This window comes from Ascidiella aspersa, chromosome 9 (assembly GCF_963924565.1).
Source record: "Ascidiella aspersa chromosome 9, kaAscAspe10.2, whole genome shotgun sequence".
NCBI lineage: Eukaryota > Metazoa > Chordata > Ascidiacea > Phlebobranchia > Ascidiidae > Ascidiella > Ascidiella aspersa.
The window spans coordinates 15,399,248-15,416,118 of record NC_139455.1 but is presented as its reverse complement, the minus strand read 5'-3'; the positions used below and the strand labels follow the sequence as shown (position 1 = coordinate 15,416,118).

The following is a 16,871-nucleotide window of genomic DNA, read 5'->3' as shown; positions in this document are numbered from 1 at the left end:
TAGGCGCCAAACCTGGGTGTGCAGAGCGTTTTTAGCGCCCTGGATTTCCGACGGAGCGCCCTGGATTTCGACCAAGTTATTAATAAATGTGCAAAATAATTTCTGTAGCACAGTTTTTAGTTAACCCAAAGTAATTAAAATTTTCCTTGATCACCATATAGGTACGAGGCCATAGAATCCCAAAACTATGTATTATACACTTCTTTTTGTAATATTTGTTACGTCCCATTTCAAAAAAAAGCCTAAAGATGCGAAAATAAGTTTTAAAGGCGAAATGGTGGCTCAGTGATAACAGGCAACAGATGTCATCGAAGAGCTCACATTTTTTGTCTAATTAATAAGCAATTGTGCACTGTCTAGAACACAGGTTCCCAACGTGGGCTGTACCGCCCCCTTGTGGGCGTTGGTGAGTTACAAGGGGGCGTTTTGGGTCTTTTCCCCATTTGGGGGGGGGGGGGGCGCTGAACGCACATAAGGGAGCGTTGCATGAAAGTACTTATGGCAAAATTGTATAAAAAGTTCACATAAAATAGTAACAAACAGCACTGTAGATAACATTTAAGCTTAAATGGCAACTTTCGTACTGCGAACTTGTAGTAGTTTCCCGACCATTGTTACGTAATAATTGGCTTTCTTACGTAAAGTAGTTGGTTGCTCTTTCGTTTCACCGTTTTATACGCGGCAAAATGTTTGTATATTTAAAGCAGGGGTCTCTAACCTACGGCCCACGGGTCCATTTCAAATACTGTTTGACTATTTTAACTTAGTACGGGCATAAAATTTTCGCGCTCTCCGCGAATGATCTTTATACGTCCAGTTTGTTTACGTTTTGATGCTGTCTTGTCGTCATGTGCGACGTGGACAAACGGAAAACGTACCGGTATTTAAAAATATTAGAACTTTATTTTATACCATTTTTTTTCGGCTATGTAATAAAAACTAGCAGGAAATAAATAAAATGCCGGTATACACAAAAAAAATCTCGCACGCTTCGCTCCCAAGGTGCTCCCGGACTTAAAAAAGATTAACAAACACTGAATTACAGTATCTATAGAGGTTATCGTTTTTCTTCAAAGTAGCCTTATTACACTTTTCATTAGTAGTATGGATGAAGAAAATCCGAGGCCCGCCTGATTTACAGTTGTTCTAACATTTTAATAACACAATTCTTAGTTAACATTTTGTGCGGCCCACAGAGACCTTTCAGAGTTTGGTTGCTGCCCGCGACTAGAAAAGGTTGCCGACACCTGATTTAAATTCTTGGTGCAGAAAGTTGAATTTTTCCTGGTAATGACATAACCTGGTGAAATAATGTATCTATAAATTCCTATAGTAAATATATGTTAGACAACCTAAAATATGACTGACAGCTTATCGAAACGATAGTGAAGAAAATATGATGTTAGACAACGATTAATATAATACTTTACTGTAAAGCAAGATGAGGGGGGCAATATGAAATAATATTGAGCCCAAGGGAGCACTAGTGTAAAAAGGTTGGGAAACACTGGTCTAGAAAATAACGCTTTGGAATTTTGAAAGTTCGGCGCCTATGGTTTAGCTATATATTATTTAACTAAATTATTGTACCACAGGCAGTTTTGATGGTCACCTTTAAATAAATCACGTTTTAGTTTACCAGTAAAGTTTAGTTGATGACGTAACTATAGATTTATTCATACCAACTTATTACATACTGGTTGTCATTTGGTCTTGGCTCGTGAGATGTTCACAAAACATAAATTTGGGTCGCATTAAAAATAGTTTGTGAGCCAGCGTACTAAAAGAAAAAACATAACACGCTCTACTGATGATGAAAAGTAGCCCTACGCTCATACGTGTTAATATGAGAGCATAAAATCGTGTTATTTGATAAGTTCGTCTTGAAAGAAATTACATTAACCTACTGCGGTATGTTGCAAGGTAGCACCAGGTTGGAGACTTGCCGGCACAGCGGGCATCGAAAGCCGAACTTGCTCTCCGATTGGCCGATACTGTCGTCCAGGTCCGAGTTCACTGACCTCATGTAACCTTGATGACACGTGACGTGCACGTGGTGGCCACATGTCGTCACGTGACAGCCGGTAGTGGGCGCGCACGAGTCCACGGTCGGTTCACCTGCTGCTGTCGAGCATTTCAAAGACAACAAATAGGTTATTTAATAAATTCGATGGATTATATTATTCCATTAAATTTTGTTGATTAATGATATGGTCAAAAAAGAGGGCATTGAAGTTTCTTAACTGTGTTCCCACTTCTTATCAGCAATTCGACGTAAAAGCTTTACTTGGCAACAGATGAGAGCTCTGATAACCTTTAACAAAGACATATGACTTGCCTCGAGGTGTTTTTTAATCTATTACGCCATAATCTCAAGTATTGTTAATTGGTGTGTAGTGTGTACGGCCTATCAGCCGAACATAGCACGGTTGTGGAACACGTTGTTATCTAAAATACCTTTCAGCAAATGATCCAAATTTGGTGATCGTATACTGTGCGAGATTTTTTGCTTTTAGTTGCCATGGGCTTCTTTACCAAGTATTGCAGCATAAATGACATTTATAACAAACGAATAACTTTGTACGTTGGCTTTAAAACAGTCAATAACTCTGGACAGGGGAATTGTAGTAAACGATTTTTCGAATAAAATTGTCTTTTGTAAATCGTTTCAAAACGGCACTATTATATCGTCTTCCTATCTATACGTTGTCCTTAAGTCAATAAGTGTTATTCAAGTCCTAAAGTTATAATAGCAATTTCTGTTTTTAGAAATTTAAAACACTTCTTACACATACTTTTATCGAAGCGACAATGATCCAGGAAAAAAAGTGCGTATCGTGAACCAATTTATTGTGGTTAATCCTCACACGTAGTCAAACGCAAAATTATACACGCTGCGCAGAATTTAAAGATTTTAATTGATGGAGATCTAGCGAATCAGACACATCTAGCGCTTGCAGTCTCGTGGCTAGGGAAAACGCGTGTATGTTTTCTATACCGGATGGCATACTTTTCACTAAACGTCTTGGTAAAAAAATAACAGTCAAACATTATCACTATGGGAATTATGACGCAATGTGCTTGATGAGACATCTATATTTTGACCGTTTCGATTAAAGTCTTGTAAAAAAACATTTAAACACTTCACGCACAGTTAAATTGATAGCCTACTAACAACTATACTCGGCAATGAATTAAACAAAAATTGCGTAAAACAAAAGGAAAATAATAATTTAAAAAAGTAGTTTAAATCAGCCTATAGCCTGTTGTAGATTACATTACTTGTGTATTGCAGGTGGGCGAAGACGTTGAGATAATCCCCATCGGCGCAAAAGCTGTCAAAGTCACGCCTTTTTGCTTTAGGCGGATTTTCGGGAGTGCTTCGCCGATTGTCAGAAGATTGGTGGCCTACGAACAACAACCGTGATCACTTAATAAGAACTATTTGGACCAGAATACCTCGTTCCCAATACTGATCTTTAGATTTTATATGATTAAATAGGCAAATAACTTTTTCTAATTTGAAACTCGGCGAGTGATATTAAAAAAAAAATGTGGATCCAAGACACATTGTCGTCAGCAATTTTTTTTTTGTAAAAATATAACCCAGACGGTTTTCGCAAATGCCAGACATTGGACTTGCCATAAAATATTTATAAAAAACTCAAACGTAAATTAAGTCTTCGTGGACTAACTGTTAGCGAAGGACTTCCAAGGTTGTTTGAATTACCTGGTGGCTTTTCATTAGGTTTGTCCTATATATTTTCAGATACGTCTGCTTTGCGAACCCGAAGTGGTTACTCGACGCGGTATTTGCTGACTCCGTGAGCCTAACAAATAATATGGGGACGAGAGCACCGAAAACTGGGCCTACAGACCCTGCAACAACGAACTTACCGAGAATGCCAGTCGGCTGCGCGAAGCAAATGAGTCCGACAACCTTTCCGCCATCCAAATCGCCAACGTCCATAGTCCGCTGGTTCGTTCCGCAAATAACGCATTTGTAAGTTTGCAAGTCGGCCGTGACGGCGGCGTCGCTCATATCGCTCATCAAGACGTCGCTCGAATCGCTCGCAGCGTCGTCGGCGCCGTCCGCAACGTTCTGGTTTTCTGAAATAAAAAGACAGGTGCTTAAAACTATAGTTAAACTTACACAGGGGTAATTTTTTTGTACCCGATTTAAAATTCTTTGCCAAAAAGTTTACGGGTGCATAAGTTTCCAAAAGTTTAAAGAAAAACTGTAACTCGTTGTGTTTGACCCTACTGTTGTCAACATTAAAAAGTTCTTCCGCGCCAAAATGTAACGGAACATGTGACTGCATACACTGACAAAACAACAACACGTAAACCAACTGACCGAGAAACTGCTTTTGCTTGATGGCAAACTGCCGCATGAGGCGCTCTTGAGCTTCTCGCGCCTTCATTCTTCTTCTGACGCGCTCATCGCCCACGTCACTAGCCCGTGACGTATCGGTCGCCTTTGGGTGCAGAGTGCTGTCAATGACGCGAAGTTCCTAATGGTATACAATATTGTTAACAGTGATTTAATCTGCAAGAATGACATACTGTAGGTTAAATACAGCACTTGTTTGATGGCTGGACTTTTGGAGGCGGCCAATTTAAGAATTCTCTCGATCACGTTCCTTCTGGTTGGAGGCTGCAAGTCACGTGATACAGGCACCTGATCATCGTCGGCCAATTGCAGAGAGCCTGGTTGTGTGGAAAAACGGTCATGCAGCTTGACAATCATGCTGAGGATGCTTTCCTGTCAACGAAATATAAAGTTCCTAATGAAAGGTTAAGGGCTTGTTTTATTTCCGTCCATCAACAGAGTTTGTTTGCAAACCACAGAAAGGGGGAAACAGTTAATCTTGCTACATTTTGACTGGTCATGGATTTTTAAATTCAAGTGACGACAGATCTTCAGTTTTCAAAGGTACTGTTTTTTTCCAAAATTCGCCCAGAATAGCCAAAGGCGAAAGCTATCCTTAACACTGGTTTTCACTGGTAGTTCTATTTCATATATTTTTTATATATGTTAAGCACAGCATATCGCGATTGTTTTAAATTAATTACTTTGTTGTGATAAACCCATTTCATTCACCTATTATTTACCAGTTCCGATATTTATCCGCGGAATGCTAAAAAGGTTTAAACAGATTTGGTCCATACCATTATTATATGGGCCGAAAATTTATTTTCGGGACATATCTTGTTTTTGCCGCTATTTATATGGGCCGAAAATTTATTTTCGGGACATATCTTGTTTTTGCCGTTATTATATGGGCCGAAAATTTATTTTCGGGACATATCTGGTTTTTGCCGTTATTATATGGGCCGAAAATTTATTTTCGGGACATATCTTGTTTTTGCCGCTATTCTTTTTTGGTTTCCTATGGTTTCCTATGGTATGTTTCAGACCGATTTTTGTCCGAAGCTTTATAGAAAAAGTAGACATCGTAGAACCTTCAAATTTTCAGACATGGCGTAGAGTGGTATGTAGGTGCTTTGTAAAAGTTTACGAGGCTGCACCCCCAGGGGCCTTTGCTTGGGGAGTAAAAACCTGAAACATTGCGTTTTAGCACTTTGTAGATAACGACTGCCATCTAGCAGCAGAAAAACTTTCATACAGAATTCGTTCATATTCGCTTGCTTTGTCCAGCTTGTGAAGTGACGAAGCGACTTACCGCCTGCTGGGCTTTATGCTGGCCGCGCGTGAGACTTTCATTGTGTGAAGTGGCACGTTCTAAACTGGGCTCGTGCGACTTGCATTTTAAAACGAGGCTTCTCTTTAGTAAAATTACTTAATGCTGTTAAGAAACAACTTATTTTACCGCCGCAAATTTAAAAAAAATGTAAATGCGAAATCTGGTGGCAACTCTAATCCAACATATCAACACCAGGCCTACACAACTTAAAATTGTGTGTTGATATGTTGGATTGGAGTAACATACTATACAGGTGCAAATAGCAAATATTCTCCAAATACGATTTTTCCAATATTCTCCAAATAGTATTTCATCGTATTGTCGCGGTAATACACAAAGAGGTAAGGCCGTGAATAAAGTTTCACCCACCGTACAATTAACGGAGGGAAGCATTGCGATTAGAGATGTTCAAAGCAGAATATCGGCGACTCATTTATAATGCTTGCTTTCAATGCGGCGTTAGTTTTTTTTCGGGCGACCAATTACTTCGAGATGATCTTCGCGATAATCTTCGCCTAATAATTAAGTGTCAATAGGGTGTATTTACCGCCGCAAGTTTAAATGCGAAATCTTAAGGCAGTCTACCCTCTCTGTTAGCACCTGTCGTGCATCTTGCTCCAACCAGCATACTACCAACATCAGGCCTAAACATCTAGCAAAACTTTCGATTTAATAGTTTGCGTATTGAGAACATAATAGTGTTTTTCATATTGTTTGAAACTACAGATTTAAAGCTTGTTTTAACAGTGATTGCTCGGACCAAGCCATGGTAAAAATTTACCGAGTAAAAGTTTGCAAAAGTATAGCAAACCATAGGCGTTAAACCATTTTAAGTCTTTAGAAGAACGATAATATTTGCTTTTCAAACACGTAAGCTGGCCAAAATGTAAAAAAATGGCCATACACATTATCTACGTAAATTCTATTTATCAAATATATGTTTCGATCATTTGCCAAAATGTACGCCATATTTGAACCCCTTTCGCATCAAAGGCATAAGTTAAGTGCTGGGGAATTTTTCGGCCCATATCTGTTTTTGCTTGCAGAAACAAGTTAAGGAAAATGAAAAACAAAATATATAATATAAAATACACAATACAAAATATTGAAAAAAAAAGTATTAAAGAAAAAAAAAAAAAAAAAACGAAAAAAACGAAAAAAATAAATTAAATCAAAAAAAAATAAAAATAAAAATATTAAAAAATAAAAATATTGAAAAATAAAAATAAATATTTAAGTCAACTAAAAATATTAAAAAATGAAAATTGAAAAAAAAAAATAAAATATAAAAAAAATAACACTAAACCTGTATACCCCCTGACAAAATAAACAACAACCGCACCCCCGTCTAGTTCTTTTTTGGTTTCCTATGGTTTCCTATGGTTTCCTATGGTTTCCTATGGTATGTTTCAGACCGAGTTTTGTCCGAAGCTTTATAGAAAAAGTAGACATCGTAGAACCTTCAAATTTTCAGACATGGCGTAGAGTGGTATGTAGGTGCTTTGTAAAAGTTTATGAGGCTGCACTCCCAGGGGCCTTTGCTTGGGGGGTAAAAACCTGAAATAGTGCGTTTTAGCACTTTGTAGCTAACGACAGCCATCTAGCAGCAGAAAAACTTTCATACAGAATTCGTTCATATTCGCTTGCTTTGTCCAGCTCGCGTCGCGACGAGGCGGCTGCTGGCATCCCTGCTGCGCCCTATTGTCCCGCGGGTGCAACATTTGTGTTGGAAGTGGCTTGCCTAGTAAAACTATGCACATGCGACTTGCCTTTCATAAAGAGGCCTCTCTAAGTAAAAAAAACTATTGCTCTTACAACACAAAATATTTTACCACCGCAAATTTAAATGCGAATCCTACAGGCAGTGTACACATCTCTGTTAGCACATGTTGTAATTGTTACACCATTCAAACATATCAACACCAGGTCTAAGCAAATATAATTATACAAGGGCCGCAACAACAAAAAGCTTAAGTTTAACGCATTCTTAACGACGACGTTACAAAGCTACGTCATAACATGGCGTCATAAATAAATAAATCTTGCGTTTATTGGATTTAAATTGGCAAAACTTTCAAAAATAAAGCGTGGCTTATTAGGCACATAAACGTGTTTGCATATTGCTAAAAACTACAGATTTAAACTCTGTTTCAACAGTGATTGCTCAGACCAAGGCATGGTAAAAATTTACACAGTAAAAGTTGGAAAAACTATAGCAAACCATAGACGTTAAATCATTTAGAGAGAATGAAAATATTGACTTTTTAAACATGCTAGCTGACCAAAATGTAATAACATGGCCGTAAGCATTATCTACGTAAATTTTTATTGATCAAATGTATGTTTCGATCATTTGCCAAAATCTACGCCATATTTGAACCCCCTTCGCTTCAAAGCCATAAGTTATTATATTATTATACACAACTTATAATTGTGTGTAGATATGTTGGATTGGAGTAACATACAGAACAGGTGCAAATAGCAAATATTCTCCAAATACGATGTTTCCAATATTCTCCAAATCGTATTTCATCGTATTGTCGCGGTAATACAAAAAGAGGTAAGGCCGTGAATAAAGTTTCACCCACCGTACAATTAACGGAGGGAAGCATTTCGAGTAGGGATGTTCAAGGCAGAATATCGGCGACACATTTATAATGCTTGCTTTAAATGCGGCGTCAGCATTTTTTGCGGCGACCAATTACTTCGCGATAAGCTTCGCCTAATAATTAAGTGTCAATAGGGTGTATTTACCGCCGCAAGTTTAAATGCGAAATCTTAAGGCAGTCTACGCCTCTCTGTTAGCACCTGTTGTGCATCTTGCTCCAACCAGCATACCAACATCAGGCCTAAACTTATCTAGCAAAACTTTCGATTTAATAGTTTGCGTATTAGGCACGTAATAGTGTTTTTCATATTGTTTGAAACGACAGATTTAAAGCCTGTTTTAACAGTGATTGCTCGGACCAAGCTATGGTAAAAAATTACCTAGTGAAAGTTTGCAAAAGTATAGCAAACCATAGGCGTTAAACCATTTTTAATCTTTAAGAGAATGATAATATTTGATTTTCAAACACGTAAGCTGGTCAAAATTGAATAAAATAGCCATATGCATTATCTAAGTAAATTCTATTTATCAAATATATGTTTCGATCATTCCCCAAATTCTACGCCATATTTGAACCCCTTTCGCATCAAAGGCATATTTTAAGTGGGGAAGTTTTCGGCCCATATCTGTTTTTGCTTGCAGAAACAAGTTAAGGAAAATGAAAAACAAAATATATAATATAAAGTACACAATACAAAATATTAAAAAAAAATTTAAAAAAAAAATTAAAATAAAGTAAAAATTGAAAATAAACACTAAGCCCTGAAAATATATCCCCTGACAAAATATACAACAACCGCACCCCCGTCTAGTTCTTTTTTGGTTTCCTATGGTTTCCTATGGTTTCCTATGGTTTCCTATGGTATGTTTCAGACCGAGTTTTGTCCGAAGCTTTATAGAAAAAGTAGACATCGTAGAACCTTCAAATTTTCAGACATGGCGTAGAGTGGTATGTAGGTGCTTTGTAAAAGTTTATGAGGCTGTACTCCCAGGGGCCTTTGCTTGATGGGTAAAAACCTGAAATATTGCGTTTTAGCACTTTGTAGCTAACGACAGCCATCTAGCAGCAGAAAAACTTTCATACAGAATTCGTTCATATTCGCTTGCTTTGTCCAGCTCGCGTCGCGACGAGGCGGCTGCTGGCATCCCTGCTGCGCCCTATTGTCCCGCGCGTGCAACATTTGTGTTGGAAGTGGCTTGCCTAGTAAAACTATGCACATGCGACTTGCCTTTCATAAAGAGGCCTCTCTAAGTAAAAAACCTATTGCTCTTACAACACAAAATATTTTACCACCGCAAATTTAAATGCGAATCCTACAGGCAGTGTACACATCTCTGTTAGCACATGTTGTAATTGTTGCACCATTCAAACATATCAACACCAGGTCTAAGCAAATATAATTATACAAGGGCGGCAACAACAAAAAGCTTAAGTTTAACGCATTCTTAACGACGACGTTACAAAGCTACGTCATAACATGGCGTCATAAATAAATAAATCTTGCGTTTATTCGATTTAAATTGGCAAAACTTTCAATATAAAACGTGGCTTATTAGGCACATAAACGTGTTTGCATATTGCTAAAAACTACAGATTTAAACTCTGTTTCAACAGTGATTGCTCAGACCAAGGCATGGTAAAAATTTACACAGTAAAAGTTGGAAAAACTATAGCAAACCATAGACGTTAAATCATTTAGAGAGAATGAAAATATTGACTTTTTAAACATGCTAGCTGACCAAAATGTAATAACATGGCCGTAAGCATTATCTACGTAAATTTTTATTGATCAAATGTATGTTTCGATCATTTGCCAAAATCTACGCCATATTTGAACCCCCTTCGCTTCAAAGCCATAAGTTATTATATTATTATACACAACTTATAATTGTGTGTAGATATGTTGGATTGGAGTAACATACAGAACAGGTGCAAATAGCAAATATTCTCCAAATACGATGTTTCCAATATTCTCCAAATCGTATTTCATCGTATTGTCGCGGTAATACACAAAGAGGTAAGGCCGTGAATAAAGTTTCACCCACCGTACAATTAACGGAGGGAAGCATTTCGAGTAGGGATGTTCAAGGCAGAATATCGGCGACACATTTATAATGCTTGCTTTAAATGCGGCGTCAGCATTTTTTTGGGGCGACCAATTACTTCGCGATAAGCTTCGCCTAATAATTAAGTGTCAATAGGGTGTATTTACCGCCGCAAGTTTAAATGCGAAATCTTAAGGCAGTCTACGCCTCTCTGTTAGCACCTGTTGTGCATCTTGCTCCAACCAGCATACCAACATCAGGCCTAAACTTATCTAGCAAAACTTTCGATTTAATAGTTTGCGTATTAGGCACGTAATAGTGTTTTTCATATTGTTTGAAACGACAGATTTAAAGCCTGTTTTAACAGTGATTGCTCGGACCAAGCTATGGTAAAAAATTACCTAGTGAAAGTTTGCAAAAGTATAGCAAACCATAGGCGTTAAACCATTTTTAGTCTTTAAGAGAATGATAATATTTGATTTTCAAACACGTAAGCGGGTCAAAATTTAATAAAATAGCCATATGCATTATCTAAGTAAATTCTATCAAATATATGTTTCGATCATTCCCCAAATTCTACGCCATATTTGAACCCCTTTCGCATCAAAGGCATATTTTAAGTGGGAGAGTTTTCGGCCCATATCTGTTTTTGCTTGCAGAAACAAGTTAAGGAAAATGAAAAACAAAATATATAATATAAAGTACACAATACAAAATATTAAAAAAAAAAAATTAAAATAAAGTAAAAATTGAAAATAAACACTAAGCCCTGAAAATATATCCCCTGACAAAATATACAACAACCGCACCCCCGTCTAGTTTCGATATGTATTCGTACAATACATGTTTGTCGATTACTTGTGTTGCATATTACGTACGGAATCATTGAAACTACATTTATGTCCAATTCGGTTATATTTTAAACATGTTTCAAAAAAGGACTGAATAGATGTTGTTTAAAGAGTATGCCGACAACAGACCTGTGTCGATTGCAGACTCCCTCCATCTCAGTCCAGACTTTGACAACTAGATAATTCTAGTTTTCTAATTCATTGAATTAGAGCAAAATGCGGCTAATTCTACTTCTAATCCAATTTGTGAATTGCTTGTTTGCTCTAATTCTAGTTCTAATCTAATTTGGATTTTACCAAAAATGCTACTTTGTCCAACGGCATTTTTAGTCTCTCAGTTTAATCACAGAATTTCAATTAAAATTTTCTGGTTGGAACGACTTGTATGTAATTTTTACAGGCTAAAAAGCATAAAAATGCATACAAATTAGCACACACATTTTTACCATTTACGTTCTTATAAGAATAAATTGTGAATAAATTAAATTGGTTGTAAAAACTAAATGTGATTCTAGTTCAAATTCTAGACGTTAACGTCCAAAATGATACCTACTTCTGTATGGGCTTTGATATTCTTATTACGTCTTACTACAACCTCCAACCATAATGCTCCAAAGTCTAATCTAAATTGAAAAAACTCAAATGCTCTAATTTTAATTCTAATCTAATTTTAAAAAGTTAAAATAAATCTAGTTGTCCAAGTCTGTCTCAGTCGTCCCAGTGTTATTACGTAAAATGCGTACTACAGCAAGTATGTTAACTAACCAACCTGTATTAAAAGCAGCAGCAGCAGCAGCAGCAAAAAAACGTAAACTCGTGTGCTCTATAAACGTGTACTTTCTCTATATCGTGTCACTGCGGCGCAACGACTTCCATTTAAGAAACCCGCCACTTCTATTTTAAAAGTTAACTTGGTTTATTCGTGGGAAAACACGCTCACACGCTTTTTAGGTTTAATTCGTACACCAGTAAAATAGGCTACCGTCGCACACAACTTTAATATATATAAAGCTTAATTAAAGGAACGGCGACGTGGCGCAAGGGCGAAGCTATTATAGACTCTTTCCCGGACCAACTGTCCTAGAGCGAGGCCAAAATATGCCTTTTGAAAAATCTACAGCATTTATGCAATTAAAAGCGAGACTTTTATGCTGTTTTGGAGCATAATGGTTGGAGGTTGTAGTAAGACGTAATAAGAATATCAAAGCCCATACAGAAGTAGGTATCAGGTATCATACCTACTTCTGTATGGGCTTTGATATTCTTATTACGTTATGCTGTTTTAAAATATAATTCACTTATAGGTCAAGAATGGTTATTCAGGGCTAAAACATGACAAATTTCTAGATAAAACATGAATCCATTGGGATGACAACGCAATAAATAAAGACACAAAGGGTGATGTGCAGCAAAGAAAATACGGCAAAGAACTTCAAATAAATTACACAACGCGAACACTCTTTTGTTCAGAGATTAGCTTGGTTCAGTTTTATGTGTTTCTTTCTAGAGACTTGGAACAATCGCAAGTAGCTGGTAACAACAAAATGTACGATGAAAACTATCGTACAGCAAAAAAAAAAAAACGGATTTAAATTTTCAGGTCATAAGTTGAATAACACACTGGAAAATTGGTTTGAGTTTTTTTTAAACGGAGAATAATAATTAAAAGACCAAAACGATACAGGATAATAACAACAAGGTGTGAACTTTTTAAACATGCCCCACACATTCCTTCTAACCTCAGAATATCCTTGATATTCGTGTGACTCTTTTAAACCCATCTGTTACAGAATGTTAAATTCATCTTTGCTGTTTTAAAACGGTTTATAAAGAACTATTGTCGTTGTTGGAATAGAAAACCCGTACTAAAGGTACGATCGGAGTATTTTGCGCCTAACCCTCCCCGTGAATGCTTTTCGTGTCGTGTTGTTTTGCTTCCTCTGCGTGCTCCGCCGTTTGGCGTCTGTAGTCGGGCCTGGTGACAACGATCACAATGAGGGCGACGAGCAGCCAAATTGACTGGAATACGAGCACCCACAGTCCCCCACCGAACTCGTAAACCAATCGCCCCAGTTCGGCTGACGTTACGCCGAAAAGTGCTTGGGCACCGACTAGGAAAGGACTGACCACCTTCTCTTCCATGGGGTAGGATTGCTCGATTGCAATCTTATACAGCGGTATAATGCACATGCGGATTGCAAGGCCGTAGAAAAAGTTACTAATGCCAATCACCCAGATATTGGATTTAACGTAGCCCAATACAAGGCCTAGCGAGGCTAAAAAGCAGGTAAGCGACGCAAAAGAGGCTTGAACCTGCGGTCTCTGAAACTTATCCAACACAGCGCCACCAACGAGGCAGCCTAGAAAGCCTCCAAAGGCCAGTACGCACATTACGTAACCGCTGATCTGATCCGAGTTCAAGTTTGAAGATTCCACGTTGGGGATCGAGGCCACAATTTCGGACATGAGGGTCAATTCGAGTGTGTTTACATGAAAAACTATCCCGAATGCAATGATAGCAAGCACGTAGGTCGGCGTGAGCATTTCACGCAAGTGCGCTAAAAAGCTTTGGGCTTCCGCCCTGTACTCTCCGTTCATTCGCTGTCGGTCCAGTTCGGCGTTCCTCGCCACCTCGGCGAAGTTGGGCGGCTTTGGCGGATGGTTAGGGAGAAAGCAAAGAAACACCACAGCAGTGCTTAGAGCGACGGCGGTCAATGACAGGTAGAGGTGCATCAGGATTGCGCGATTTTCGCTCGCCCATTCGTCAGTCAAGCTCGTGTTCTTCTCATCGCCTAGTGGGATGATTATATTGGCCGGAAGCGTATAGCCAAGGATGCTTCCACACGAAATGCCGACCAGTACAAGCGACATCGCGAGGCCAATTTCGTTATTTGGGAACCACGTAACCGCGAAGATGGGAGGCGCTGCAATCAGTGCCGAGGCCGCCATCCCGTTGCCGACCTGGCCAGCAATCACGGCTGCAAAGCGGTGCCGGGCGGACACGCCAAACGAAATTAGGCAGAAGCTGACGCTCGTAAAGACGGCGCCGGCGCAGATTAGGCGCCTCAGGTTCACCAGCTCTCGAAAACTAAGCCAGGCAAGAAACGCCGAGCTGAAAATCACGGCGGTCATAGAGGACAGGGTGAGCCAGTCGACTTGCGCAAAGGAGACGTCAAAGTAGACGCGGTAGAAGTCGCTAATCTGTCCGAAGCCTGCGTAGTTGAAGCCGTTCGCTGACTGCAGAATGGTCAGCACGAAGAGGAAAGCCCACCGCACCTTGTACACTTCGGTGGGGCTTTCGCTTTTGTCCAACAGCGGACTGTCTTCACTTACCATTTTGAATACTTGCTAGGCCTTTGTTCAGGCTTGACTAGTTTTCTTTTCGTAGCCAAGTATTCTCGACCTAACTTTTTTACGTCTGCTTTTTTTCTTTAGGTTTGCCAATACCAAAACGAATCAAAGCGTGCCCTGGTACACGATTGCAGTACATAACCAGCCTGCTCAGAAGTGGGAAGTAAGAGGACCTTTGTTGTAACGCACAATGCGTATGACGTAACACAGGGTGACTAGGCTTTTGTTCACGCTTGACTAGTTTTCTTTTCGTGGCCAAGTATTCTCGACCTAACTTTTTTAAGTCTGCTTTTTTTCTTTAGGTTTGCCAATACCAAAACGAATCAAAGCGTGCCCTGGTACACGATTGCAGTATATAACCAGCCTGCTCAGAAGTGGTAAGTAAGCGGGCCTTTTTTGTATCGCACAATGCGTATGACGTAACACAGGGTGCGTATCACGTAACACAGGGTGCGTATAACACAGGGTGGTATGTGACGCATAGCTCAATAAATCACTGGCGTAAGAGTTAGACCAGTCTACAGATACAAAGTCCAAAAACAGAACGCTAATTCGTGTTCTAGCATAGGATGACGTAACATCTTAGTCAGCAAATTTCGCAGAAGACTCTAACAGTCGTGTCAAATGAAGAGAAGGTGTACAATGGCTATATTTGCCAGAGTTATCATCATATGCACGACTAAAACCATTTTACCAAATGACGATTTGAAAATTTGGCGTTTACTAAATAACTATTCAATACTGGATAATCAGCTTCTATAGACCGTGTTTTGTTAAAACATTCTCGAACTGATAAAGGTTAGTTTACTTGTGGCTGCTTTAGTAAAAGTTTGAGAGTTTGTCAACTCCCGATCTCATCAAACTAGCTGACATGTACCGTATTTTACGGACCATAAGGGGAATCTAAATCATTTTTTTTCCTCATAAATTGATCGTGCGCCTTATGCGCCTAATGTATGGATCAAGTACGAGAGTGGTTTATTGCCTACACTCAAAACCAGTACCGATACTATTATTATATAAATAAATCACCGTCTTACACAATAAACTACGGTAAAAGCAACTAGCAAATTGCGACCCCACGTTGCGTCTGATCGACAGGCGACGGCATGGCCGCCGAACCAACGGTTGGGTTGCAAAAGGAGACGAAAAGAGGAGCGCAGAGAAAAAGTGGGAGGAGTAGGAGAAAGAGCGGAGCGGTTTCCCACGCGGCTGAAGACTCGGCCTTTTTGTGGAGGCCTCAGCGTGCTTTAGATTGCGGACGCCCGGGCGATTTGGATAAATTGATCGTGAGCCTTATAGCCCGGTGCGCCTTATGTATATACAAAAAACTAATCACAGCAATTTATTGACAGTGCGCCTTATAATCTGGTGCGCCTTATGGTCCGTAAAATACGGTAATGCAGAGTGCGGGCGTTCGGGTTGAGTTATATTGCTTTCACGTGTATTGTTTAGCTTTACTCGTTACGGTTATGCGCTTTCATCAGGGTCACACAAATTCAAAAGACGTCTAAAAAGAAATTTTTAGCCTTTTGAAGAACTAAAATTAATTGGAAAACAAAACAGTATAGTGCCATGTTCAAACAGCAAAAATAAATTTAACGACACTTTCAAAACACTGAACTTAAGCTGAACATAAAATAAATTTGCAATGCTGTTTTTTGCAAATCACGCAACAGAACAACGACAACTGGATATTCTATGCACAAAAATAATGAATCGGTCATAAATTTCTAGCACTAAACTTAAAAAAACTTCACGCGAACCTGTCGTTCTTATTTCACAATTGGTTACCGCCAGGGAACTTAGGACGTTTTGCGCGAATTTTTAATGTTATTTTCAGTATTGCCATTGCATTGTGTACGGTAGGACATCAATAAGTTATCTTAAACGAACTTGTCTAGCCTATTCAAAAGTAAATTGGGTGATCGAAAATACTCCTGGACAACACACATTATTTGTAAAACGTTGTGCAGAACATTAAGATAGACAAACACCAAATGAAAACGCTTAAAACTTCAAATGCCAATGGCGTGGCGAGGACCGAGGGATCTTTTAAAGACAGTTATTTTTGTACACCATATTCAACAGGTTCAACTTGGGAGTAAAAAAAAGTCACGTACTTATCCGAATTTAGAATCGACAAGAAAACCAGAAGAGAATAAAACACACCGATGTTACTGATAATGATTTTTATAAGAAAGAATTATCGGTGAGGGGGTTATAAGAAAGAATTATCGGTGAGGGGTACCCTTTCAAGAAATATGTTGAGCATTTGCATAACGAATCGACGAAATAAATGTTTTG

General features: G+C 38.8%; 2 protein-coding genes across 2 annotated transcripts in view; both read right to left on the bottom strand.

Moving 5' to 3' along the window:
• Window positions 1-16,871, bottom strand: part of LOC146133196 (E3 ubiquitin-protein ligase UBR3-like) — a 46,044-nt gene that overhangs the window by 8,135 nt on the left and 21,038 nt on the right. The window contains exons 21-26 of the mRNA XM_083397979.1: window positions 15,411-15,430; window positions 4,586-4,765; window positions 4,358-4,514; window positions 3,898-4,110; window positions 3,283-3,408; window positions 1,908-2,124 (exon numbers count right to left, since the gene is read on the bottom strand). Coding sequence (XP_083254105.1) covers window positions 1,908-2,124; window positions 3,283-3,408; window positions 3,898-4,110; window positions 4,358-4,514; window positions 4,586-4,765; window positions 15,411-15,430 — 913 coding nt within the window. The remainder of the gene's footprint in view (window positions 1-1,907; window positions 2,125-3,282; window positions 3,409-3,897; window positions 4,111-4,357; window positions 4,515-4,585; window positions 4,766-15,410; window positions 15,431-16,871) is intronic.
• Window positions 12,634-15,009, bottom strand: LOC146133197 (putative MFS-type transporter C09D4.1). Its single transcript, XM_083397981.1, has one exon. The coding sequence runs from the start codon at window positions 14,547-14,549 to the stop codon at window positions 13,107-13,109; it is 1,443 nt and encodes a 480-aa protein (XP_083254107.1). The 5' UTR covers window positions 14,550-15,009; the 3' UTR covers window positions 12,634-13,106.

Coding starts and splice junctions, on each gene's coding strand:
- LOC146133197 (XM_083397981.1), bottom strand. CDS start 14,549: ATGGTAAGTGAAGACAGTCCGCTGTTGGACAAAAGCGAAAGCCCCACC.